The following is a 27,485-nucleotide window of genomic DNA, read 5'->3' on the forward strand; positions in this document are numbered from 1 at the left end:
GGGTACGACGTTGCACATTTTTCTGCGTGCACGCTATGGACTGCAGTGAAACGAACCGCCCTGGGAGGAGTGCCGGCCATCTAATGACCATTAGACATGCAGCCCGGCTGACGAAAAGGACGATGCGCACCCCCCCCCCCCCCCCCCAGCTCTCGGCTGGCGCGCGCAGTTCAGATGGGACGTCAGCGGTGTACCGTCGCGGCTTTCCGCTGCTTCCGCTCCCTCCTGGGGAGGGGGGGGGGGCGCTGCGAGCGCGCGACGTGAGCAGACGTGCGTCTCTTCGGCTCCGCCGATTTTCGGCTGGGGCCACGTCCCAAATCATTCTAGCCCGGCAAAACTGGCGTCAAACGAGTCGGAGAACGAAGCGGAACACCTGGACTCCGAATTCGTCCAGGTAGGCCGATTTTCTCTAAATTTACGGCCGTTTTTCGACCGACCACGTCGGCGCCGTCGTTAAGCCTAAAGGCGTCGCCAACGCCTGGCCTGATGGAATTGGCCCTCCGAGGACAAGATGGCGACTTCCGCGCAAGAAGTGCGCGGCTACGACCCTGAGGCGATGTTGTGGACCTCGGTGCCCACCACCGGAGATTCAAATTCGACGGTTGCTCCCAAAATTAGGAGTCAAGCTTTGCTTCAAGCCGCTGCACGCCGCTCTCAAGACAAAGCCCAGATGGCGGCGTTCGGCGCCGCCCCGGCCGCCGGTTCGTCGGTCGGAAACGTGAACGCTCCCGCGACGCGCGCCACGGGAAGCAAGGACAAGGCGTTCTCGAAGTGGAAGCCGCGTCCAATGCCCAAACCCACAGCTGAAGACTACGTCATAGTTATAAAGCCCAGAGAAAGCGTTTCTCTTCACGAGGCGTTCACAGAAACCGGCTACGGCACTGCCATTTCAGCGTACCTCGGGTTGAAACGGGCCCGCGCCATCTCCGTTCTACCCTCACGAGAGCAAAACCTCATCATTGTGCATACCCCGGACATCGAGGCGGCCGACCAGCTTATCGGGGACTTCGCAGTAAATTCCGTCAATGGGTCGATCCCGCTTCGGGGTTACCTAAGACAAGACGGCGGCAACATGTGCCACGGCGTGATCGTGGTCCGTAACTCGGACACCACGGAAACTCTTAAAGACCGAGTGTGCTGGCGCGCCGGCACCATCCTGGAAATCCGGAAGTTCGGGACATCCAACAAAGCACGCATCACTTTCGCGAGTAAGGAGAAGCCCCGTTACGTACATTATGACAACATGGTCGTCTCTGTGAGAAACTACTACAAAACTATCCCGGCATGCGGCCAGTGTGGGGTCGTCGGGCATCGCGCTGATGCGTGTCCAAACCTACGATCGAACACCTGTGGACTCTGCGGATTCCAAGCTCCGCTAGTGGAGGGGGTGCGGGCTCCTCACAACTGTGTTCCCCGGTGTTCTCTGTGCGGTGGCTCCCATGCCACCAACTCTCGTGACTGTGCAGCAAAATTCCGCACACCCAAGACGAAAAAGAAAAAAACGGCGTCCAAGAAGAAAAGCCGCTATCTTGGGCCTCCCAGCGATCAGCATGGCCAGGCAATCTCCAACACCGAGAACCCACCTACCGGAGGTGCTGCAAAACAACCATCCAAGGTGTCGCCACCACACGGCGGACTGGCGAAACAGTCGACAGAAACGCGCGGTGATACCAGGGCCTGGGTCAACGCAGTCAAAAATGGCCACCAGGTGAGCGGTTCGGGTGGGGCTGCTTCTCTCTCCCCCTTTCCACTCCCTTTCCAAGGGCGCATAGCGCCGAGCAAGATCAAGTAGCAGCACTCAGGGCCCATAATGAGATGCTGCTAAAGAAAATAACGAATTGGAATCTAAAATCAACCAGTCTCCTTCTCCCCCCTCGCCTCCCGCGGCTGAGGTAATGGAGAGTGAGCTCGTGGTACCGAAGGCGGTACGAAGTTTGGAGGCCGCATTCAAGGCCCGCCTCGGGGCCACAGAGGCCCGATTCGCCGCTATAGAAAACCAAATTTCAATGATGGTAAACGCCATCTCCAAATTGCAAGAGACAATCCCCGCGATGATTGCCCAACAAATTGCGAATTCCTTGCGCTCCTCGCGCAGGCCCGGCGATCCCTTACCCGGCCGCCTTCACAAAACTTCTAGACGCACCCCCGAGGTAGCCGACTACGACAACTGCTCACTCTCTGGTATGGAGGATACCCCCCTTCCTGCGAGCGTTGGCTCCGGAGCAGTGTCAGTACAACCCCTCCTCAATCTAAATGACCATGGCGAGACGCCCTAAGATCAGGCGCTCCCCAAGAACCAATTCGGCCACCCCCGTCCAAATTGTCCAGTGGAACTGTCGGGGCTTCCGTTCTCGCGCAAAGAGGGCGGATCTCCGACTTTACCTTTCAACTTTCGATTCTCTTCCCGCGGTGGTTGCCCTCCAGGAGCCATGGAGTGGCGTCACCCTCACAAATTACATCCCCTTTCAGCAGGACCCCTCTTCCTGCGTCTGCGTGCATAAAAATTATACGGCTAATCTAGTTGACTTGGAACTTTACACAGAATATTCCTATGTGATGGTGACACTTCTTCCGCTCAAGAAACATGATGCACCACTCCACGTACTCAACATATACTGTTCCCCCAAACTCAAAAATGTAACGTTCGCAGCACTCTTTAGTCGCGCTCTAAAGGCTGCGGGCAGAAACCCCCTGGTGATTGTGGGCGATTTCAACGCCCACAGTACACTATGGGGATACGTGCGTGAAGAGAAGCGGGGACGCAAGCTAGCGGAACTCGCGTCCACGCTGGGCCTGACTCTTCACACTGACCCTGCATATCCAACGCGGCTGGGTAATTCCGTGACCCGGGATACATGTCCGGATCTCACCTTTACCAAAAACATTGTACACGCAGAATGGATCAACACAGAGGAAACCCTCGGTAGTGACCACTGCCTTATCAATACTACCGTAAGGACTAAACCATTGGCAAGACCCCACGCACAAGCTCGGCTTCCAGACTGGAATAAGTTCCGGCAAAACTACATCACTTCGGTGTCTATCCACAAACAAGTCTACCACGCGTGGGCACAAGGATTGGTTACACACCTTCGTTCGGTGGAAACACAAATTCAGCTCTCGGAGGCCACTCCGGAGGTGTACAACCACCTTCTACACCTCTGGGAGGCGCGGCACAGCCTAGTCCGAAGTTGGCGCCGCCAAAAACGTAACAGAAAGCTCAAAATTCGTATCGCCGAGCTCACCCAGCGAGTGGCAGAGTACGCGGCCCAACTCGCCGACTCGAACTGGGTAGACCGCTGCAACACGGCGGCCATACAAATGTCGAGCCGGAGCACGTGGCGCCTTTTCCGCGCCCTAATTGACCCGACTCAAACCCGCGCCGAGACACAAAAACATCTCCAACGAGCTATTCATAGCTTCAATGGAAATACATCAAAATTAGCACGAAAACTGCGCGACCAGTATCTTTGCACTAAGCAGGACCCCGGAGGACCCGCGTTCTCGTATGCAGGTTCAAAGAACGCGAATCTGGATCAACCGTTCCAGTTGCATGACCTCAAGGCAGCCCTAGCTAAAATGAAACGAGGAACGGCACAGGGCAGGGACAAGATAACTGTGAAAATGCTTGCTAATCCTCCCGATCCCGCCTACGAAACCCTCCTCGCTTTCATCAACTCGATCTGGCTTGGTGAGGCACCTCTATCAATTGAATGGAAGACCGCCCTGGTAACTTTCATTCCGAAAGCCGGCAAAGCCATAAACACAGACAACCTCCGCCCCATCTCCCTCACGTCTTGCGCGGGAAAGCTGATGGAGACCATGGTGCGGGATAGGCTGTCTGTGTTTCTGGAAAATGAACATACATTCGCAGACACCATGTTCGGTTTCCGCCCGCAGAGGTCCGCACAAAATGTTCTGCTTCAACTCGACCGAGAAATTCTCAACTCTGTCAAATATCGCTTCAACGATAAGGCAGTACTCGCCCTTGACTTGAAGGGGGCTTTCGACAATGTCACACACGAAATCATCCTGCAACATCTCTCCCAAACGAACTGTGGACATAACATGTTTCAGTACATCAAGCAATTTTTCTCGGATCGACGAAGTTTCATCCGAATACAAGACGAAGAACACGGCCCATATAAACTGGGAACGAGAGGAACCCCACAGGGTGCGGTCCTCTCGCCATTACTTTTCAATCTGGCCATGATGAAACTCCCGGCTCAGCTGGCGAAGGTCGAAGGCATCCAGCACGCGCTGTACGCCGACGACATAACCATCTGGGCCAAACACGGATCGGTTGGAGACATTGAGGCCAACCTGCAGCAAGCGCCGGAGATCGTGGACGCTTACGCCCGCCGCTGCGGCCTTCAGTGCTCACCGTCCAAATCCGAATTTGGGCACATTCGCCCGTCGCTTCAGTGCGCCACCAAACTGGAACTATCTCTGGCCAGCGGCCCGATACCCGAACACGATGAGATTAGAGTACTTGGTCTCCTTATCCGCAAACATCGACGGGCTGATACCACACTAGCAAAACTGCGCAAGGTGGCGGACCAGGTGGGCCGAATGGTCCGCCGGGTTTCCAACAAACACGGGGGGTTACAGTGCAGAGACGCTTTGCGGCTGGCGCATGCATTCGTGACCAGTCGAGTCCTCTACTCGACTCCTTACCTCCACCTGCGCAAGTTTGATGAGAACGCCCTCGAAGTGATTCTCAGAAAGATGTACAAGCGTGCCCTCGATCTCCCGATCACCACATCCAACCAGCGTCTCATGGGCCTGGGGATGGTTAACACATTCGCGGAGCTCCGAGAGGCGCACTTGACAAATCAATACACAAGGCTTTCAAAAACTCCGTCGGGTCGCCGCCTATTAGCCCGACTACACATCCACCACCCAACACTTACGGAAGAGCGCGTACGCATTCCTGAAATCTGGAGATACGCCCTGCACGTACGCCCTCTTCCGGCCAACATGACACGTGACGACCACAGTGGCAGGCGCCTTGCGCGGGCGGAGGCACTGGCCCGTCACTATGGGAACAAACATGACATCTTCTACGTGGACGCCTCAGGCCCTCTCCATGGGGGGTGGTACACGGCCGGAGTCGTCCACCAAAAAATCGTGGTGAATGGCCTAACGTTCCGAGCTCAAGACATAACACATGCGGAAGAAGTTGCCTTCGCGTTAGCCGCCGCAGACCAGGAGTCGCGAGTGATCGTCACCGACTCGAGAGGGGCCTGCAGAAATATTAAACAGGGATACATTCCTCTCTTTGCGCATCGTATCCTTCAAAACAGTAACTACCTCGGGGCCCCCGCGTCTCGAACGATTGTATGGGCTCCAGCTCATATGGGCCTCGAAGGCAATGAAACGGCAGACACCGCCGCCCGCGCGCTCACTCTCCGGGCAACGCCTTCAGAAACTTTGGATACGGATCCCGAACCCAATCCGGCCCTCACTTTTCGAGAAATTACTGAATTATTCCCATTCGGCCATGCAATTTATCACAAGCCTTGTAAGGGCCTCACAAAGGTGGAGGAACGCACACTCCTCCGCCTTTACACCAAAACGCTGCTGTGCCCGGCAGTTTTAAAACACTTTGATCCTGCCTGTACAGGAGAATGCCCACACTGTGCGGAGAAGTCTTCGGACATCTTTCACATGGTGTGGGCATGCCAGTCAACCCCGAACCTCGCCCCCAAACTCAACCCCACCCGGGAGGACTGGGAGGCAGCCCTGCTCGGCTGCTCGGACCTAGCAAGCCAGAAGGCCCTGGTCCACCGAGCCCGAGTCGCGACGGTCGCCAATGGGCTCCTGTAATGAGGAGCCCACCTAGAGATTGCGAGAGGTTGCTCCGGCTACCCCAAGCTTCCTCCCTGAAATAAAGTTTTTCACACACACACACTCCCTCCTGGCTGACCGAGACCTTTTTGTAATATATTTGTGGAAGTTAGACGCCATCTGCCTGCCTGGGATTCTCTTTCCACTGACTCAAGACAGTAGATTTAGAGTAGCATGCAGACAGAGTAAGCATATAGTACGTCAAAAAAAATGAGACACAAGCCTCCCCTGGTACTCTTCTCTTACTATAACACGGTTGAAGAAAAAACCGGAAAGCTTCCATTCAAACTCATGCACGCCGGAGATGTTGCGATCGCGATAAAATCAATGCCACATACAGCTAAAAACAAATTAAATCACGCTGTCGCACTCTTCGTTCAGAAGCTCGTCCGCATGCTCATGACAAACCAATAGCGTATCACTAGGCCAAGCTGCCAACGCCGACTTGATATAGGTACAAAGTAAGCGACTCTGCAACTGCAGGGACCGGTGAAAAGGTGTTTGTTTTACCAGAGTACTTCTCTCGGTATTGGCTCACTGGCCACACCTATGCAATGCGCCTAACGTGATGAAATTGCAGTGCCAAGGCTACCTGCCTAAGTGGTACACACCAGCCGCTGGAATCAGTTTTCGTGCACTGGTTGAGTTTCATTATGTATTTATATTTCTTACTTTCACTTTTTTCGTCTATATGTCGGATCTATGTAGCTTGTGATTTTATGGGGGCGCATACCTCGCGATACGTTTGTAAAGCTTTGGTTCAAGTGAGCATTCTGATTTTTTTTAGGGCGAAAACTCTATTACTGCTTGACTCTCAGGGTTAATCTTGATACGCGGTTGGTCTTGAGGTCCCGCAGCGCAGGCAAACCAAGTCACTCGCCAAGCAGGCGGGCACCTACGCGCGCTCACCGGCTCAGCAGCAGTGATGCGCCGTTATTAGGACAGAGCAGGCTGGGAGATGCGCAACTGCACGCGCTAGCAGCGGTCTAGCCGGCATCGCCGTTCTGATGCCACGTGACTAGGAGAGGGTGTAACAATTGCTACTTCAGCAATTTTTCTTTCACTGTCGCCATGAATGAGCCGCAAGCCAGGCCAAGGGTGTCAAAACATCAGCGTCGCCTCAAGACGCGGCCGACATTCCAGATGAAATATCTCACCGAGAAGGTGCACTGCAGAGGACGCGAGCTAAATGAGGCACAGAAACCGAAGTGCAACAAGAAGCCGGACTTGCGAATCAGCCAAACAGAGCTTACGCTCCACATAACTAGATTTAGAAGAGTTCATCATCACCAATTTTGTCAGCTCAATCCATAGCAGTGATGACTGCTCCACACAAACATCCTGCCAAGTGTTTTGTCGCTATTCAGCAGTAAAAAAATTCGTCAGATTCACATTCCACTGCTCGCATTTAGGAATGCGAAAACATTACTATTCCTGGCAGTGTATGACATCACTCGGAACCCTGTAGGATGAATGGCTGCATGCCAGTTCAGATGCGCAAGGCTGGAATGGCATACAATTCAAGGTGCTTATGTCGTCGGTTCCAAACCTTGTTGCAAGCTAGCGCCCACCTTGACTAGCACATGTAAGCCACACCCAACGAGTCATCGTAGGACACCACCTGGAACTCTGTACTACAAAGGGTTGCGTCGCGGTTTTTGATATGAATGTCGGGAAAACTGGCATCACATGAAGGTCGGCTGGTGGTTAATATATATATGCATTTGACGGCACGAACGCCTATGTTTGCGTAACACGAAAAGTAAATATTTTTTTTACGAGTTTGATACACTTGCTCTATTTGCACCTTTTTCCTTGCTGTAGTCTAATAATAATAATAGTAATAATATTAATAATAATAATAATAATAATAAGAAGAAGAAGAAGAATATTAATTGGTTTTTGGGGAAAGGAAATGGCGCACTATCTGTCTCATATATCGTTGGACACCTGAATCGCGCCGTAAGGGAAGGGATAAAGGAGGGAGTGAAAGAAGAAAGGAAGAAGAGGTGCCGTAGTGGACGACTCCAGAATAATTTCGACCACCTGGGGATCATCAACGTGCACTGACATCGCACAGCACACGGGCGCCTTAGCGTATTGCCTCCATAAAAACGCAGCCGCCGCGGTCGGGTTCGAACCCGGGTACTCCGCATCAGTAGTCGAGCGCCCTAACCACTGACCCACCGCGGCGGGGTAGTCTAAAATTACACTTTATTGCCGCTATGCAATTCTACTCTCTTCAAAGATATATCGCTTCATACGTACAACAGTAGAGCACGTAGCTGCTCTTCACTGCGAAGAATTTCGTCCGGTCATTACAGGATAATGAAGAGTTGTTTTCGCAAATGAGGGATGTATGGATTCCACAGGGACCTCTCGTGAGCGGCAATCTTCGCCGGAAGGACGAGCACATGCATGTATAAAAAAATGTAAATAAGTAGTGCTTACCTTTTTGTCTTCTTTACGCCCTTACTGCAAAATGCTTCTTCATCGGTGGCAATTTTCACGTCAACGCTCTGGTAACGACACTACAATATTCCAACAGACATTTTTGCTAGAGTAGACAAATTATTAGGATGTGCTACATTTATAATCCCTAAGCCTAATTTTGCTTTCGTTTTCAATTCCCAAGAATTGTGTAGTTTTTGTGGAAGTTAAATGAACTCCACAAATGAGTTAATTTCAGTTCTGCTTCCTTTCACATGACTGGGCGCCGAAAACCAAGAAATAGGAAGACCTAGGAGTGCTTTCGGCTTCTTGTACTCAGTTTCGCGTCCTGAAGAAATGTTCAAACATGTATTGTGAAATATCGTATAGACATTCGGGCATAGCCGTATGCGAACTGGGCAAGGTCCTTTCGTTGCTTATAATGATTTCCATACGGCTTGCAACAGCAATGAGAATGACGATGCACGAACCAAACCTATTAAAGCTCTCATTGTTTTTGTTACCTCAAATATGCTAAAGATAAAGAATCCCACATTTTGAGGCTATCAAAACCACCAATATCCTTTGCCTTCTCTCTTTTCGTCCTCTTCTCCACTTTCTTCTTCCTCTGACCACTTCCCTCTTTAGACATTGCCTCTTCTACGAGTCCCCACATGCAATACACTGCCGTATAACGTTTCCGCTAGTAGTGCGGACTCTGACCCACGACTTCTCGATGTGAGAGAACGGTTTGCAACGGGTGAGGAGGGAGCGCCCTATTTAGGCCATACCTACATTCACGCCTTCACTATTAATTCTTTTCGCTATTGCCGGTGTCATAAGTATCGTTACGACCCCGTTTCACTGCCCTGTGCAGTTGCAGCAAGAAGCTTGCAATGATATGTTTTTCTAAACTTGATTCTATATGCGCATTAAGTTGCGGCTGCCTGAAAAGCTTAGAAATGTGTATTGCGGTCTTCATGTTGCCTAATTGGCATATATCGATTACCTCGCTGCACTCATGGAGATGTTTGCGATGATCGAGGTGCGAGCAGAGCTTAAGGAGAGCAACTAAAGTTCAGTTCACTCTGCTCATCGGTGCAGCTGTTGTCCAGGTGTTGTTGTTTGCGATCCATCTTCGTCTTCGAAGCACATTTGTCTCCTTCATCGTTGTTGTGGTATGCGTGCACGTGAATCGGTGAGCCCGCTCTAACTCGCATGATCGCTGACGAGCAATGCGGTGAGAACAACCACAGGCATCCGAAACTGGACAAATTCCGCATTAGCAGCAGGTACGCTAACACTGCAGAGGTAATTTTGACATTAGGTTTTCATGACCTATGAGAAATCATAGTTCTGTACCGGCTAGAGATATTTACTAAACATTTTTAAGTACAGCATGTCATTATATTGGGGCCCAATCAGTGAAATTGTATTTAATCATTGCAATGCAATCGCACAAGCAGCAAGACATGGTGGTGAGGAGATTTTGGCATATTCTTTCCCCTCAAGGATGGCGAGAAGTTGGGCTTGTTGAAATAGATCATCACCGATAATAAAGTGCAAAAAAACATCCAAACGGATGTCAGGCAACACACGTCAAGCGCTTACAAGCGACAAAAGAGTTTCAGTTCCACGCTCATAATAAATAGGAGTCAGTGAAAACACCACATAAATACAACAGAAAAATAGACCGTAAAATAAAATGACAGAAAAGAACAGATGAATAGCCGTTACTGTCCAAAAATGCAAGTTCTTTCCCCGATAGCAGAACAGATTGTTCCCTGACACAACCTTCTGTCTTGGCAATGTGGCAGGCCTCCACAACCTTTCTTGTCTTCTGATCGCGATGCACTAAGAGTGTCGTAGTTCGCTACAGTTGAGTTTGGCAGGATTTGTTTGGTTCGTAGCGCTTTTGTACATGACGTCGGAGGTGCGTACACGTGCCATTTTCTTATGCTCTACGGTATTCTGTGATGCGAGTGTTGATGCAGCGACCTGTTTGGCCGCTATAAACAGCCACGCAAGTGGCAGGAATCATGTGCTGCACGTTTCGATGGCACGCAATCGAAGGATTTGCATTTGTAATGCAGCACTGATGTGTTCACCACCGTCTTGTTGTTTGCCCTTATCCTCTACCGCGCGAGAAATTTTGGATAGCGTTTTTGGCGCTCAAAAAGCAACATCAGCGTTATGACCTGCTGCGACCTTCTTCAGGCAACCAGACGTGCGGTAAATATAAGTTAGAACAGCAATCTCCTTCCCGGCTTTCCTTAAATTGGCTGTTTGGGTTTTTTATCTTTGGAACCATCTTCTCACATGCCCCGGGAATGATGTAATGAAGATAGCCAGGGGTCACCTGCCGGGAGATCTGCTCGTGAAGGTTTTTTTTTTTTACCATAAACAGCGTGTCTTGAGTATTGCCACTGTAATGACCGACTAGGCTATGCCATTATTGACCAGTCCTGAGTGTCCTGAGCTTAATTGCAGTAATGGTTTGGTTGACCCCGGATTATATGAAAATTAAGACTTGGGTCAATAAATTCTAGCATGTTGCCCTCGGGAATATCAAAGGGGACACTGAGGCCGAATGATCATTTCTTGAACACCTTTAGTATGGCTAAAATTAGGCGGTTTAAAGTTTTTGTGCGGAAAGATAATGTTATCATCGACGTACCTAATCGCCGTTTGACATAATTTCACTGATTTTCGGTTCAATGCTGCAAAGAGACATTGACCAGAGATCATTCTTGGCAAAATGTTGTCTCGTCCTACCTTCAGTAGCATCCATCAACGTTACCGTTTTCGGACCCTTTCCTAGCTTCATATTCTGAGGTAACCGCCGAATGTTTAGGGAACTAGAATCCTGGACGTCGTGACCGCGCGCCGGCTGTCGTGGCGCCAGCACGGCGGCAGATCTATCTCCCATACTGGTGTGCCAATATATATGTGCGCCATCTGAGCGTGTTCCTAGACTTGTTCAACTTGGGGTCCCCATTGGTGACAAAACTGTGGCCCACCCGTTTGGCACAAGGGTTCAAAGCAGTGGCAAAAGAATCGGCAGAGATCGGCGCGCAAAGGTTTTAATGAAGTTGAAGCTTGGTGTGGGTGAGGGTTTTGTATCGACGACCTTTTGTCCTCAAAACTGTAAAGGAGGACATTGGAAGGGCCGTGGCGAGCGAAACAGTGGTCGCAGAGGGATGCAGGTGATACCAAACCAATCGTGATGTACATGTTGACATCTGAATCTGTCGAAAGCATTGGTGAAAACAACATAGATAACGGTCTTTGTTTGATTTCGTATTCGCGAATCATTTAATTTTTTTTCTACTCCCACATGAGTAAATCAGGCTTTGCTGAAAAAATGTACCATTTCAGTAATGTGTACTTTGCATGCAATATATTAGGCATTTAAATAAGAGTTTCATACAAACGTCCTCAAGGGGTACAGCAGTAAGAGAATAGCTTGAAGAAATTCTAAGCCCTTTTATTATAGGCGCAAACTAACTATATAAAGGCGCTGGCGTTGTACGTTCAGAAGCAAAGCAAGAGGTAATGAGGCCTATTAAATGTCTCCCACGACCTATATATCGCTTCCGTGTGTTGTTTTTTTTTGACAATCATGAGGCGCGAATTCAGAGACTGGCAGTAATTAGGGTCATTCCATGCGAAACCTCCCGGGCCCTTAATGCGACCAACACCGATTTTTTTTTAAATTCAAGTAATGGCCGATTATGTGAATACTGTTTTTATAACGTATTTTTGCGAAAAATTATTTTTTTCTCACGTAAGTGCCTTTCAAAGTTTTCGCGAGCGCGCGAAAGTTGCCTGCAGGTAAATATATTAAATCAGGAGTGAAAGCGAAATAAACAACTAATTCATTTTTTATATTATCGCCTTTGCATCGTTCATTGATGCAACATCATTAGTTCCCAAATTCAATACCTTGCTGCTTTTTCTCGGTACAATAAAGAAGAAAAAATTGTCCGTGTTCAGAATTTTTTATTATAAACGTTGTTCATGGTTCAGTCACAATAAATTTTTTTACCGTTCACTTGGTGGTAGATTTGCTGTCAAAATTAATTTGAACTTTCCTTAAAAAGTGTTTTTTTTGAGAAAATCCGTCCCAAAGTTGGCAAAAAGTGATGCTTTTCATAGATTGAGGCCTAAATGAGCATAAAAGCCCTCGAGATAAAAATACTTAAGATTACTCAGTAAACACATGCACTTAATAGCCTGCAATCCACAGTGCTCTGTTAGAGTAAATTTTATCTGACGCGATAAAAAAATTTTGAAGTTCACTTCCAATATCAATGGTCGGCACTTTCCAACTGTGGTTTCGTTGCGTAAGACCTACGCACTGCATCTCAATTTGGGTGCGCCTGTAAACTCTGGATGCAGTATATGTGGGTAAACGTTATTTTCTCAGCGCCGAATGGTAGTAGAATAACAATTAGCGCTATTGCAGTGCTTTGTTTTTGCTGTAATACTATCTTAATAATGTAAAATTCTGTAAAAAATCAATATTTTTCTGATAGAGCTGCATCACAGTATAAGAATTAAAAAGAATTTCTGAATCTCTGCTATCGCGAACAAGATCACAGTCTTCTGACAGAATGGAACTTATACGCTACTTCACATGGAAGAAGCTTATGCGATGGTGTCGGCGGCACACTGAAACGTTTCGCAGCCAGAGCAAGCATGCATAAGCCATATGAGGATCAAATTAAATCACCAGAGGACCTGTTTGCCTGGACAAAAGATAATGTGAAAGTAGTTACTGTTCTGGGTACCCAACGCAGAAATACTAGGCAAAAAAGTAGAACTAGATTCCAGATTCGCTATGGCAATCACAGTGAAAGGAACGCTACAGTTCCACTACTTCAGGCCAGCGACATCTTCAACACATCATGTTGGCATGACATCAATCTCAAACGTCCAAGAAATTCACGTCAAGAAAGAGACGTGAACATACAGGTGGCCTGATTACTGAAACGAAAAATTCGATTGTTGAACAGATGAGGAGATGAGAAAATAAACGGGAAAGAATGAGAATGTAGAGACATTTTTTTTTAGCAGGGTATAGCCTACTGCTATAAGTGTCCGCGGGCCCGTTCAAGCCATTTTTTTCATTCTGTTTTAAGACAGCAGAGAAGAAATGAGTATGTCGTCCTTCTGCCTCTGCAACGTTTTCGATTAACTGCCACACAAGAGGCGTCACATCGTTGTTTTATTCGTTTGTCTGGCCACGCTGAGGAAAAACATGAGTGTTAAAAAGAGGGGATTACCTCGTCCAAGATGAATTTTTACTGAAATCCACTGACTGAAACGTGTTCGCTTGTCAAGGACCTAAAGTAAACATGAGTGCAAAAAAAAGGTGGTGGGTGCCGCGCAAATGTGATGCAGTGAAAGTGCATTTTGGCAGTGCCGACCTTTGACACTGGTAGTGAAATTGAAATTTTTTTCCATCGCGTCAGACAAATTTATTCCAACAAAACATTGTGGATCGCAAGCTAATAAGTGTATAAGTCTACTGAGGTATCTCAAGTATTTGTATCTAGAGGGCCTTTAGGCTTAACTTGGCCTCAATCTAAGAAAATAATTACTTTTTGCTAACTTTGGGATTGATGTTCTTGAAAAATCCCATTTAAAGAAAGTTCAAAATATTTTTGGCAGCAACTATACTACTATGTGAACTGTGAAAAACTTAATTGTGACTGAAACAAGAACGATGTTTATAATAGAAATTCTGAAAGCACACAATTTTTGTTTCTTTATTGTACCGAGAAAAAGCAACAAAGTCTTATGTAGGCGCACTAATGACGTTGCAGAAAAAAACGTTGCATACACGATAAACCTAACCGTTACAGGTAGTAATGAAGCTAATGAATTTCTTCATGTCTGCCTTAATTTCAATCTAATACAAGTAATATCTGAGCCAACGCGTGTATCAAAAGACAGCACTAATACTCTGGATCTAATAAAAACCGATCATCCAGAATGTGTTCATTCCATCAAGTATCAACCACGTGTTAGCGATCACAAATTAATACATGCATGCCTCACCATTAAACCATTGCCCCGCGCAACCAATAGACAAACCATCCGATTATATAATCAGGGAAACTATGCTGCTATTAATAACGAACTTTGCGCCTCCCTAGCCCTTGTTGAACCAAACTTTCATCAAAGAAAGATTCATAAAAACTGGTTATTATTCCAAAAGAAAATTGAAGAATTGGTAGGCAAATTTATTCAAAACGTAATCATATGAAACACTCAGCGAAACCCATGGTTCAACAGTTGTCTAAAACGTCTGGAAAACAAAAAGAAACGCCTCTTCCGGACAGCAAAACAGCATCCCAGTGAAACGCTTTGAATACATACTATGTGGCAGAAAAAGCGTACCTAAAAAAAGTCGTGAAACCAAGCGTGCTTTTTTTCAGTCAGATTTGTCTAAAATGCTGACAACTAACCCCCGTAAATTCTGGCAAGTCATCAACCCACAGCACACGCGTAACATTTCCCTTGCCGATGCATCAGATAAACCCAGCTCAGAAACAGAGTGCGCCAATCGATTTATTGAGGCCTTTTCTGCTGTGTTTACGAAAGAAGCTAGCATGTCACTTCCTTCAGAACTGACATATATTATGGAACCTATGCCTCCGCTTATATTTTCTCCAACAGGAATCTAATCATTAATAAAAAATGAAGCTTTCATCCTCCGCCAGCATCGACAACATCAACACCAAAATACTAAAAAACACAAAACTTACATGTGCGTCTTTCTTGTCGTTGTTATTCACGCAGTCCCTCCTCACTGGCCAACTGCCCAAGGATTGGAAACTTTGGAAGTTCGTTCCAGTCTACAAATCAGGTGACAAAAATTCGCCCTTATATTACCGCCCCGTTTCCCTAACTAGCGTACCCTGAAAAATCATAGAGCACGTCATCTGTCCCCATATCATGGTCTTCCTTGCCAATAACATCTTTTTTCACCCGGCACAGCATGGATTTCGCAGGGGCTACTCCTGCAAGACCCAACTGGCAACTTTCTTACATGATCTGTACATAAACCTTGATTCCTAACAACAGACCGACGTCAAATTTTGGATTTCGCTAAAGCCTTCAACAAAGTACCCCATAAAGGCTTACTGACAAAACTTTCTACGTTAAATTTGCACCCCTACTTAATGAAATGGATTGAAGCCTTCCTATCTAATTACTCCCAATTTGTCTCTGCTTACAACAAAAACTCTAACTCTCTTCAGGTAACCTCAGGTGTTCCTAAGTGATCTGTAATCGGCCCGCTCCTTTTCCTAATATATCTTAATTATTTCCCATCACAAGCCACCTCTAATATACGCTTGTTTGCTGGCGACTGTGTAATTTATCGTGCGGTTACTAAACCCGCTAACCAAGCATTTCTTAAAAGTGACGAAGACGTTGTTCAATGGCCTGTCGCCTCAGCTCTGTTTATTTAGCTAATTTTTCCCCCTTTACCTAGTTTTATTTGAATATTCGAGGACGGCAGCATCTCCAAAGCGATACTGTCCCTACGGGAAGAATACGACTGCTCCGGCGCCAGCAAGCCTAAAGGGACCACGCCATTCAAAGGTGGCTGGCTCGGAAGAGGCGGCCATGGCTTCCCAGGTTGTGGAGCGACCAGAACATGGAGACGACCACCCGTCCAGCGAGACCTCATCGCTTAGTGGGGCTGAGTCAACGATCGTGGACGGTGACGAGTCAGTGGCCGATATGGCTGACGTCTACAACGAGGGCTTCAAGTTGGTGAGTCATCGCAAGCAACGAACGGTAGGGATCCCGGTAGTGGTTGAGCCCACAGAAAAGGGGTTTGATTTAAGGGAGAAGAATCCCATCTTACTTTTCGCGGCCATTCAATCACTGCTGGGATCAGCTCCGGTTCGAAGTCGGTTCACCATGCACGGGGCTCTTCAGCTGGATGTCTCGACGGAAGAGCAGGCTGACAAGCTCCTGCAGAGCTCCCAGATTTTTTGCATCAAAGTTAACGTGCGGTTGCCCCATTCCTACATGAAGAACACCTGTGTTATTAAGGGTGTACCAAAGTGATCTTCAGAACGCGACCTACTTGATTATCTGAAACCACAAGGTGTGCTGCACGTGAAACGACTTGTGCGTCGTGTGGAGTCTCCAGGAAAAGAATGGGCTGCAAAACCTACCAACTCTATCGTGTTGAAATTCGCTTCCAACTTCGAGCGCCCCGAAAAAATTGATCTGCGATTCACAAAACACGCAGTTGCAGATTTCACTGAAGCGCCTCCACGGTGTTTTAGATGCCAACGGTTTGGGCACGGGGCCAAAGTTTGCACAAAGGATCGACGCTGTAAGGGGTGCGGAGCCGACCACGACTTTAAAACCTGCAGGGCAGATTTTGCTTGCACCAATTGCGCTGGCGATCATCCAGCGAGTTTTGGAGGCTGCCCCTTCCATGTGAGCGCTCTGCACCGTCGGATGTCCTTTATTGCTGGTCCAAAAACCCCACCAACTGGGCGCCTGTCCCAGGATTAGACGAGTTCCCATTTTGGAGTCTGATGTTTTTGCGTTGCCCAACAATGTCCCTAAGAGGCCTGAGTCCAGCAAGACGCCAAGGCTCAGTGCGCGCGAGTCGACTGTTCGACCTCCAGCAAAAAGTGTCCATGTTCCTGAGCGGCCGGATCACAGCCAGACTCCACGGCAAGGGGGACCCTCATATGCATAAATGAGAGAAAAACCAGCTACTGCGGCCAAGAGTGTGTCCCCGTCGGCATCTTTTGTCGATGTTGTGAGTGCGTTGCGCAAAATAAGGAGCTCAAAAATCAAGGTATGTCTGACCTTCTTCATGTTTTGTTTGGGGCCCTGCGTTCACATGTTCCAGCGATGGCGCCTGGTAACCTGAAGAACTTCCTCCAGCTGGTGCTTTCTTTTGAGTCCCTAATTTCCACCTTCGCAGCAAACTTCCATGCGAACTACAATGGATGGGACTAAACCTCGTGGATCTCATATGCACCGAAAAGTGCCGTTTATATTGCAGTGGAACTGCGCTGGGATTTTAAGTCGGTTAGCTGAACTCGAACTATTCTTGAAAGACTTGTGTTCCAGTATTGGCCCTGTCAGAAGCTGGCCTGCCAAGCGGGAGATGTTTGACTGGATATGTCGCCCATAAAAACTGCAGCATAAAGTCATTTCCTGGAAGAAGTGCTGCGCTTTACATAAGAAGAGAAATTCCACATGTTTCTCTAAGCGTTGCCGATCTTTGCACGGATAAAATTGAGGTAGCGGCTGTGAGAATACAGCTCGGCTCTCGAACCCTTTCGATTGCACCTGTGTACGTGTCTCCGCGGAAGAAGGTAGCATTAGATTTGTTTCTTCAGCAGCTCTGCGACCGCTGCCCACCACCTAGAATCATCTGCGGTGATTTCAATGCCCATCATGCCGTTTGGGGTGACAGGAAACGGATTCCCGTGGACGCAAACTTGTAGAGGTTATTGACAGTTTGAACCTGTGTGTTGCCAATGACGGAAGCCCCACTTTCTTCCGGCCTGCAGCCTCAGCGACAGCTATAGACCCGACACTTCATTCACCTGACGTCCGCGTGAGTTGGTCAACAGCGCCTGACCGCATGGGAAGTGATCACTATCCGAGTTTTGTGCTTGCTGCTGACTTTCGTATGCATGGTCCGTAAAATTAGCAATGTGGTCAACTGGGAAAAGTACAGAAAGCACCTTGAACGCGTTTCTGGTGATGTTGTTGACAAAATGATTTCTAGTAAGCTAGCAGCAACTACGGCGGCCCCGGATTTAAAACTCAGGAACCTTTACGCAGCGAGAAAAAGGGCGGAGCGCCAACTCGCGCGGAAGAAGGACGACAGGCAACTGAAGACGACCTTCAATAGGCTGAATTCTGCTATTAGACGGCACATGAACAAGTTGTACAGGTTGCAATGGGCCTCATTCTGTGCTAGTTTGAGTGTGTTCTCACCGATAACGAGAATATGGCGAGTTATTCGCAGCTTTGCTGGAGAATCTCGCCCTTCGAAGCCTTTTGAAGCTCTTGCAATACGCAAGGAAAAACCTATTGCGTGTTTGGCAGAGAAATTTGCAGACGCACTCGTACGCGCTGATTCTGGAATAGATATATACACCACCTGCTTCCTCCAGGTCTATCATGTACGTCCCTTTCACGCTTTGTGAGCTTCAGACTGCGGTCAGTGGCCTGCGGCGCCGGTGTTCACCAGGTCCCGACGGCATCACCAATCAAATGCTGAATAATCTGCCCTTGCAACTGAGAAAGGAGCTCCTCAACTTCATCAATCGAGTTTGGGAGACTGGCGTTGTTCCTCCGTCATGGAAGGTGGCACATGTAGTTCCAGTACTGAAGCCTGGCAAACACATGGCAGACCTTGCCTCGTATCGACCTGTGTCATTGACCTCCTGTGTCCCTAAGTTAATGGAGAAGCTGGTAAATGAACGCTTATCATGGTGGCTTGAGGAGAGCAAGACACTGCCATCATGTATGACAGGATTCCGCCGAGGTCCTGGTGCCCAAGATAGCGTCTTAGACTTGATCAGTCACACTGAACACCAGAGAACTTTCGGCCTTTCCACCTTAGCCATTTTTCTTGATGTTGCAAAAGCTTGCGACAGCGTGCTTCAGAGCTCAATTCTAAACAGTTTGCAAGGCATGGGCATACAAGGCCATATGTTAAGATTCATTTACAAGTTTATAAGTGATCGCGCCGTTCGTGTACGGTTAGGGAGTACGTTAAGCACCGAAAGGGTTCTATCACGAGGTGTGCCTCAAGGAAGTGTTCTTTCCCCCACGCTCTTTAACGCCGTAATGGCTGGCCTACCCGATTCGTTGAAAAAAAGTTGCAGGCAAGTGCGTATGTCACTTTATGCTGACAACATCTGTATTTGGATTACCGGCTAACAACACAAGCGATTAGCCCTGATAGCTCGACAGGCTGTACTTTCGGCACAAGTTTACCTTCAAGGTGTGGGGTTGTCTCTGTCAGAGGACAAATCCGGCTTTATTCTGTTTCCAGGTGTAGGAAGACGTCAAGCGCTGTTGAAGATAGACCTCGGTCACTCTTGCATCCGCCAATTCAACCACGCGCGTTTCCTGGGCGTCATTATTGACTCCCGTCTACAGTGGCGAAAAGCTGTAGACGCGATTGTTTCATCTATATCTTCTCGTCTCAATGTGATCCGTAAAATTGCACGTGCGCAATGGGGAAACCATCCTTGTTCAATGGTCAAACTTCATGAAGCGCTGGTGGTCAGCCGGATAATGTATCAATTACCTTTAATTTCCCCCTCGGAATCACAACTTAAGCGTCTCGAAGTTGTCCACAGAAACGGCCTAAGAAGAGCCGTTGGAGTTCCCCAGGCGGCTGCGAATAAGGCGGTACTTCATGAGTCCCTATCGAAACCTCTTAGCCTTATCGCTTCTCAGAGACTATTAATGCATCTTGACCGCTTAGGAGAGACGGTAGCCGGGCGATCCCATCTCCAGTGGCTCTGCAAGAGATACGAGTCTAAGGCTTACTTGGCACTCAATACTCTTAGTTCTTTAGGCATTAGTGTCCAAAGGCAAAGGAAATGGTTGAAACCCCCCTGGTCTTTTCCAACCCTTGACTGTAAGGTCACAATTCCCCTTGTGAGCGCAAAGGGCAGCTCTCCTTTGGCAGCAACGCGTTCGCTTGTACTGGAATACTTGGAAACAGAGTATGCCTGCCATCTTAAAATTTTCACGGATGGTTCTGTGGACAATGTCAAACAAGCTAGCGCAGCGGCTCTTTAAATTCCTTCTTTGGACTGTAAGTGGTCCGTACGCTGTACTGCTGTCATATCCTCCACAACGGCTGAAAGTTTTGCTATTGAGGCGGCTTTACCGAAGTTAGGGTCTTGTCCGGCTCAACCTGTTGTCATCCTGATTCAAAATCTGCCCTTCAGAGGTTAGAGCGTGGATTCTCTACTGACGCCTTGTCTCTAAGCTCTCTGCGCTTGGTGCAGAATCTGCACAGCAGAGGCTTTACTCTACATTTCCAGTGGGTGCCCTCTCACATAGGGGTCAACGGTAATGAGGTGGCAGTCTCGCCCATAAAGCTTTCTCAAGGATTCCATAAAAAAAATACCTGCTCGATCACTTCAGTACCCCGTGGAGTGCGTCCCACAAGCCATGTGTCACCAAGGGACTGAGAAGATCTCGGGCGACCCTTCTACATCGAATTCGCACGGCATCTGCTCGCACTCCTGCATGGATGCAGAACACCAGCATAGCATCGTCTCCTTTCTGCTCTTTATGTGGTGTGTGCGGGGATATCTAACATTATATTATGTACTGCCCAGAGTACAACGCGGAAAGGCAGGTGATGTTCGCTTCCTTCAAGAAGACAGGAACCCGTCACAGCACAGTACAAGACATTGTCTATCCGAGTGGAAACCAGACATGCAGAAGGGAGGCTGCACGCCTTCTTTTAACATTTCTGAAGAACACGGATCTTGTTTTTAAATGGTGACAGCAGGAACGGACTATGGCCTACTCTGATTGAATGTGTTCGTAGATGGTGTCTTCCGGAGTGGACTACGTTATACTGTGAGTAAATGTGTGTATGGAGTGGCACTACAATGGCCTATGTTCTACTGTGAGTGAATATGTGTATAGATGGTGAATTCTGGAGTGGACTGTGATGTGAACTGTTTGGATTGATTGTGTGCATAGATGGTGACTGCGGGAGAGAATGTGTGCTATTATAAGAGACTGAGCGCTTAACGGGGTAGATGCGGCATTGTTAATATCGAAGTTACGCTGCGGTGGAGCAATTGCCGGCAGATAAAGCAAGGCTAACCCCACCTGTAGAATTCAACACCTCAACCTCACCCTCAACCTAAAAGTGATCCTAATGCCGTCCAGAACTGGTGCAACCTATGGATAATGGGACTCAACCCTCATAAGTGCAATCTTTTATCCGTCTACCGCCGTCATAATCCTCTTATTCGTTCCTCTTTAATGTCTGATGTGTCCCTAGAAACCAGTTCACTCCTACAAGTATTTAGGCGTAACACATTCTAGTGATCTTTCCTGGAGTTTGCATGTCACTAAAACAATATCATATGCAAACAGAACCTTAGGATTCTTAAAACGTCATCATCATCACGCTCCTCAACATGTAAAGTTTCTGGCATATAAATCGTTCGTTAGGTCAAAGTTGGAATTCGCATCACCAGTTTGGAATCCCCATCAAGCTTATATCATTAATTCTCTTGAGTCCGTTCAAAACCGCGCGGCCAGGTTTATTCACGCATCCTATGCTTATGATATTAGCGTTTCCGCCTTGAAAACGGCATCCGTTTTACCCTCCTTATCACTCCGTCGTCGCACTTCCAGCTTATCTTTATTTCATAAAATCTCCAATAGAAGTATGTGCACCGCTCCTAATATTCTTCCTCTCCCAGCACGCATATCACTACGCACCAATCATCATTTTCGTGTGTCCCGTCCACTCTCGCGCACTGTCACCTATGCCATTTCCTTTTTTCTCCCCACAGCTGCAGAGTGGAACGGCCTTCCAGGCGACATTGCCACCATCACCTGTTCATCCAAGTTCATTGAAAATGTAAAACATTATGTAAAATTGTAAGAATGCTTTTTTATTATTAGTTCCCACCTCTTTTGTTATACCCCAGGCATGAGGCCTTAAAGGAAATAAAATGAAATGAAATATAAAATAGCATTTGTTATTTATTCTGCTTTCTCACCTGATTTAACAATATTTAACAATAGAAATTACTTAGTAATTGGATAATTAGTATTTAGTTATTTGGTAATGGTTGATTAGTAAATTAATAAATAGTTAGTAATACTAGTGGTTGGTGTAATATGTCCTAAATGGGAACTCAGTATACGATAATGCAGTGCGCATGCGCCAGGTGCCAGCAGACAATCCACCTGCGCTTCAGCCTACTGCGCATGCGCTTGACGTCATTGAGTGGCGCCACCATCGTTCGAAAGGAGCGCTCCCCAGGCAATTTTGCCAGACTCCTCCTGAACGCCGATCGGGGAAGATGCCGCCTAAACGCTCTGCTGTTTTTGCAGCAACCAAGCGTGCGCGCGCTAATGAACGCCATCAAAAGTGTCGTGAGCGAGCAATTGTGTAGCATTTAATCAACATCTTCACCACAGATCAGCGAGAAAAAGCTGCAACACCGCGCTAAAGGCATTCGCCTCCGCAATTTAGGTCAACAAAGTGCCCCCTGAATCTTTATTACTTTATTACTGCTTGAAAAGTGTCCAATTGATGCGAACAAAATGAATCATCATGTTGAAACTAGACGGTCCTTTTCAAGGAAATAAAGCAAAACCTGCTATAAGGGTGTAATCTGTTTTCCGACTGCTGGAATTCGAGCAGCACTTTTATTTTGTTTAATAAAAAGCGGTTTAGCAACGTGATGGAGTAGGTCGAACATTGACAGAAAAATAACGATCGAATCTGTGCTGCGCCAAGGCTGCCAATCTAGGAGAATTCCGAAGAGTCTTCACGTGTTTCGCTGCCTTGTAATATGCATAGCAATAAATGTCCCTTAATTAACCACTTTGTACTCTTTACTTTCCGTTTGTAAGAAACACTCTTTTTTCTTTATTGTTTGTAGGAAACAGTCACACGGCTAGAAGGATATGATTGGACCTAGTGGTTTAAGTAGCCTCCTTGATTGGGGGAGCTGCGGGTTTCGATCCCCACTTATACCGGTTTCCCACCGGCCTTCTAAAGGGCATAAAGTTTCCTCAGTGCTATGTCTCTGTGTCAGAGGTATGACTTATTTAAGAAAATTGTTTTTTACCCGCCCCGCTGTGACACATCATCTGTGTGTCGCAGTGAACGTTTCCCACGCAACTTCAAGGGCAGTTATTCCCTCAACACTTACTCACCTTGTTACCATTTGTAAATTACTGTTCTCCTTTGAGGCTATTGAACATTTCTTTGCTTTTCTGCATTTTTGAGCCTACAACACTGATCTGCCTGTCTAACTCATCAGTCATGCTTTGCAGAGAGTGAGTGAGTCCATCAGATTACAAGGGTATTCTGCATACAGGAATGGAGAATCTGCGTACAGGGTATGCAGTTCCCCAAGGTGCGAACCATTCGCATCCTGGGCCTCTACCTCAAAGAAGATTGGAAAAATACTGAATCTATCGAACGGTTAACGAGCACGCTAGCAGCTACCACGCAGATAATATGTAGAGTCACAGGTAACACTCTCAAACTAAAGGAAGCGGATACTCAGCGAGCGGCACAAGCTAATACTTTGAGTAGAGTACTGTATTCTGCCCCATAGCTCAAACTCAATGTAACTGAACAACAAACCCTATAATCAGGCAGCGCTCTGCCTGCCCAATACCACCAACGAACGCTTGGCAGAGTTAGGTGTGCATAACTATATACAAGAATTAATCGAAGCGCATTTACAAGCCCACTACCTGTGCCTAGCAATCACCCCTACCGATAGGCATATACTCTCTAATATAGACATTGCGGCGCTTCTTCTTATCCTTCTACGCCCTACTCTTCCCTCTCCTCTAGTGCAGGGTAGACAACCAGTACATTCTTCTCTTTAAACTCCCTGCCTTTCCTCCACCACTTTTCTCTCTTGTTCTAAGCTCCAAATTCGCATCCCCATTAATCATAACTTGCTAAGAGCTCTCCCCCAAAAAATCCGGCAAAGGCTGCGCATTCGACCACTTCATCGTAACAGGAAGCCCGACGGAAACCGCGAGCGATGGAAAGCAATGGCAGTGGCCCTTCATGAACGATACGACATTGAGGAGAACGCCATATGGGAAGATACTGTATGCGACCAGCACGGAGCCACAGCGGTAGCGTACGCCCCGCATGCCCCCCCCCCCCCCCCCTCCCCCCAATTATAAAAGAATTACGCCAGGCAACCAACCAAGAGGAAGCAGAAGAAATAGCGCTTGCGCTAGGTAGCTCCACTGCCACCTATATATTCATTGCTTCAAAAACTGCAGTGCTAAATTATGCTAGGAGCAGAGTCTACCCTGCCACCTTCCAAACGCTCACCCGGAACCCCTGCCCCTCTTCCTGCAGCACAGAGCTAATCTGGGTGGCCGCACATTCTGGAAACCCCGGCAATGAGGCCGCCAATTTCATAGCTTCTTACAACCTGGACATATTTCTTGTATATTACCTCTCCCCCTGTATTCTCTTCCTGTCCCCTCACCTCTATCATTTCATTTTTCCATTCTGCCTGCTATCCTTTAGTTCCGCTACACCAGCTCAGATCCTTCAGTATCGATGGTAGATGCCGGGGCTAGCAACCTTTTCCTTCCTTTTATTATTATTTTATTAAAACCACTTACTACTACTCTTAAGAGCGGGACGCTACAGATTATTGCAGCTTAGTCAAGGAGTCTACGGAACGCCAAGGTCCGTTCGGCGCGACGCATTGCCGGTTGGTTGGTTGGTTGTGAAACTTTATTTCCAGCGGATATAGAGGAGCGACACGAAGTCGCCCCCCGCTTAAACGGCGGGCGCTATCCCTTGGGCAGCGGCGGTGTCTTCAGCCAGCTGGAGGAGCTTGATCTGTATCCCCGGGTCGGGGCTGAGCAATAGAGCCTCCCAATGAGCAGAGTCGGTAATGAAGTGACTCGCGGGTAGGGACTGCGGGCAGTTCCAGATCATATGATTTAGATCGGCTTTCGCATCACAATTTTTGCATTTGTTTGAGTAGAGTCCTTCCGAATAGAAGCCACACAATTGCGGATTTGGATAGGTGTTAGTTTGAAGTTTACGCCAGGCTTTGGCCTGTTGCTTGGAGAGCGTTTTATCTGCTGGGGGGAATCTGAGTCTTGCAAGCCTGTAGTGCAGCAAGATTTCTCTGTAAGAAAACAACCTGTCCTTTCTAGAGTATAGGGCGGGTGGGCTGCACGACCCAGCTCGGCGGGACAGTTCTCGAGCTAGGTTATGAGCCGCCTCATTACCAGCAAGGGAAGCATGAGCAGGCGTCCAGATTAGGCGAATGCGCCACGTGGGCTGATACTTTAGCAGAATCCGTGCTGCTTGTGGGGAGATTCTTCCAAACGTGTAGTTACGTATAGCCAATTTTGAGTCGCTGACAATGGTTTCTGCCGAGGATCCCACAATGGCTAGAGCGATGGCGGTTTCTTCTCCAACATGTGTGTGCTGAGTGCGTATAGTGCCCCCAGTTATGAGTGTACCACGTTCCGTGGTGACCACAGCTACCATCTTGTCAGCCGAAGAATCTGCCGCATCTACATATACCACAGAGGTATCATTAATAAAGCGTTTGCCTAATTATTTGGCTCTCTCTGTACGACGTTACGCGTGGAAATCTGGGTGCATGTTCCGAGGTAGTGGAGGAATGACCAGAACCTGGCGTATATGTTTGGGAAGGTCAGTTGTGGGTTCGCCTTGTCGTTCGTATGTTATGCCTAGTGTGGACAGAATGTGTCTGCCAGTTGGTGTGGCCGATAGTCGTTCGTACTGCGAGACGGTTACCGCTTCAATAATCTCGCTTAGGGTGTTATGAAGACCGAGACCTAACACTTTCTCAGTCGTTGTGTGCATGGGTAGCCCAACTGCCTGTTTGACGCATTTTCTGATTATGGCCTCCACTTTTTCTTTTTCAGCTGACTTGAGATGTAGGTAAGGGCATACGTAAGCTATGCGACTTATCACAAAGGCTTGTACTAAACGGAGAGTATTGCTTTCCTTCAACCCCGAGTGGCGGTTACTAATGCGGCGAATGAGTCGCATAATTTGCTGCGAGGTTCCCTGAAGCTTCCGAATTACGTCACCATTGAAGCCGTGTTCTTGTAGAATTAGGCCCAAGATTTTAATTTTGGGCACTCGAGGAATGGGGACTCCGCGAATACAGAGTTCGATGGCCGGTGGGGTTTGCGCAAGGGATCTGATGTTGCGGAATATGAGAAATTCAGATTTGGCTGGAGAGCACCGCAGCCCCCTAGGGTCTACATAGTTCCCCACGATATCTATTGCATGCTGCAGTCTCTCTTCGATTTCGGCATCATTGCCCTCGGCGGTCCACAAGGTGATATCGTCAGCATAGAGGCTGTGGTGGAGTTGCGGAACCTGCGCTAATTGGTGTGGAAGTTTCAACACTGCAACGTTGAAGAGAAATGGTGATAGGACCGATCCCTGCGGGGTGCCCTTGTTGCTGAGGGGGAAGTCATGCGAGTGGAGACCTCCTACTTGAAAATGCGCCTTTCTACCTGAGAGAAAGTCGCGGATATAGTTGAAGGTGCGGGCTCCCACCCCGAGTTCATGCAGGTTCTCCAAGATCGCATCATGTCTGACATTGTCAAAGGCCTTTTCCAGGTCAAGTCCAAAAATTATTCTGGTGTCCCGCGTTTTTGCCTCAATAATCTGATGTTTGAGCTGAAGCATTACATCCTGCGTAGAAAGTTTTGGTCGAAATACAATCATGGTTGGAGGGTACAGCTCGCTCTCCTCCATAAACCGGTTGAGGCGGGTATGAACTACGTGCTCCATGAGCTTACCTACACAAGACGTGAGCGAAATCGGCCTGAGGTTCTCAAGGCTGAGTGCCTTCCCTGGCTTTGGGATGAGAATGATCTCTGCCGTTTTCCATATTTGTGGGATGGAGCCCTCCGACCAGCATTTCTGCATATACTCAGTTGCAAAATTTATGGAAAGGAGACAAACATAAAATAACATAAAGGAAACATAACACTCGAACCGCGTTGGAAGGGAAGGAAAATGAAATAAGAATTGCTTTTAACGAAAGGAAGTGACGCCTGTCTCACATATCTCGGTGGATCCCAAACAACGCCGTAAGAGCAGGAATGTTTCCGACGCGCGCTGCCGACAGTTACAACTACGCGTTCCAGTAAACATTGGGTACGCAGCTGCTTCGAAAGTGTTTGACGTCATTCGAAGCCTTCGTGTGAAGTGCAATTCGCATAATGTATGATAACGGCGCCTGCAACCAATGCGACGCACGGTCCTACTCCCAGCGTGTATTTCCCGGTTTGTCACTTATTTCTGGTTTTTGAAGCCAAAAGCTTCACTACGCTAGCTTTTCGGGCCGTCAGCTGGGCGGCAAGTTTGTCCTTCAAAGAAGCTAGAGGTCAAAAGAGGAAATGACGCCTCTCTCACATACATC

At 47.8% G+C, this 27,485-nt stretch overlaps 1 protein-coding gene across 1 annotated transcript; it reads left to right on the plus strand.

Annotated features, from left to right (window-relative positions):
- Window positions 1–511: 511 nt before the first annotated feature.
- On the plus strand, window positions 512–6,776 carry LOC144102654 (uncharacterized). Its single transcript, XM_077635868.1, has 2 exons — window positions 512–1,708; window positions 6,708–6,776. The coding sequence occupies exons 1-2, from the start codon at window positions 512–514 to the stop codon at window positions 6,774–6,776; spliced, it is 1,266 nt and encodes a 421-aa protein (XP_077491994.1).
- The last annotated feature ends 20,709 nt before the right edge of the window (window positions 6,777–27,485 follow it).

The sequence above is a fragment of the Amblyomma americanum genome, chromosome 8 (assembly GCF_052857255.1).
Source record: "Amblyomma americanum isolate KBUSLIRL-KWMA chromosome 8, ASM5285725v1, whole genome shotgun sequence".
Taxonomy (NCBI): domain Eukaryota; kingdom Metazoa; phylum Arthropoda; class Arachnida; order Ixodida; family Ixodidae; genus Amblyomma; species Amblyomma americanum.

What these genes read in the sequence shown, in the direction of transcription:
- LOC144102654 (XM_077635868.1), top strand. Translation starts at nt 512, where the DNA reads ATGGCGACTTCCGCGCAAGAAGTGCGCGGCTACGACCCTGAGGCGATG. An exon ending in CAGTCAAAAATGGCCACCAG is followed by an intron (nt 1,709 to 6,707) that starts GTGAGCGGTTCG and finishes GAGGTCCCGCAG; the next exon opens with CGCAGGCAAACCAAGTCACT.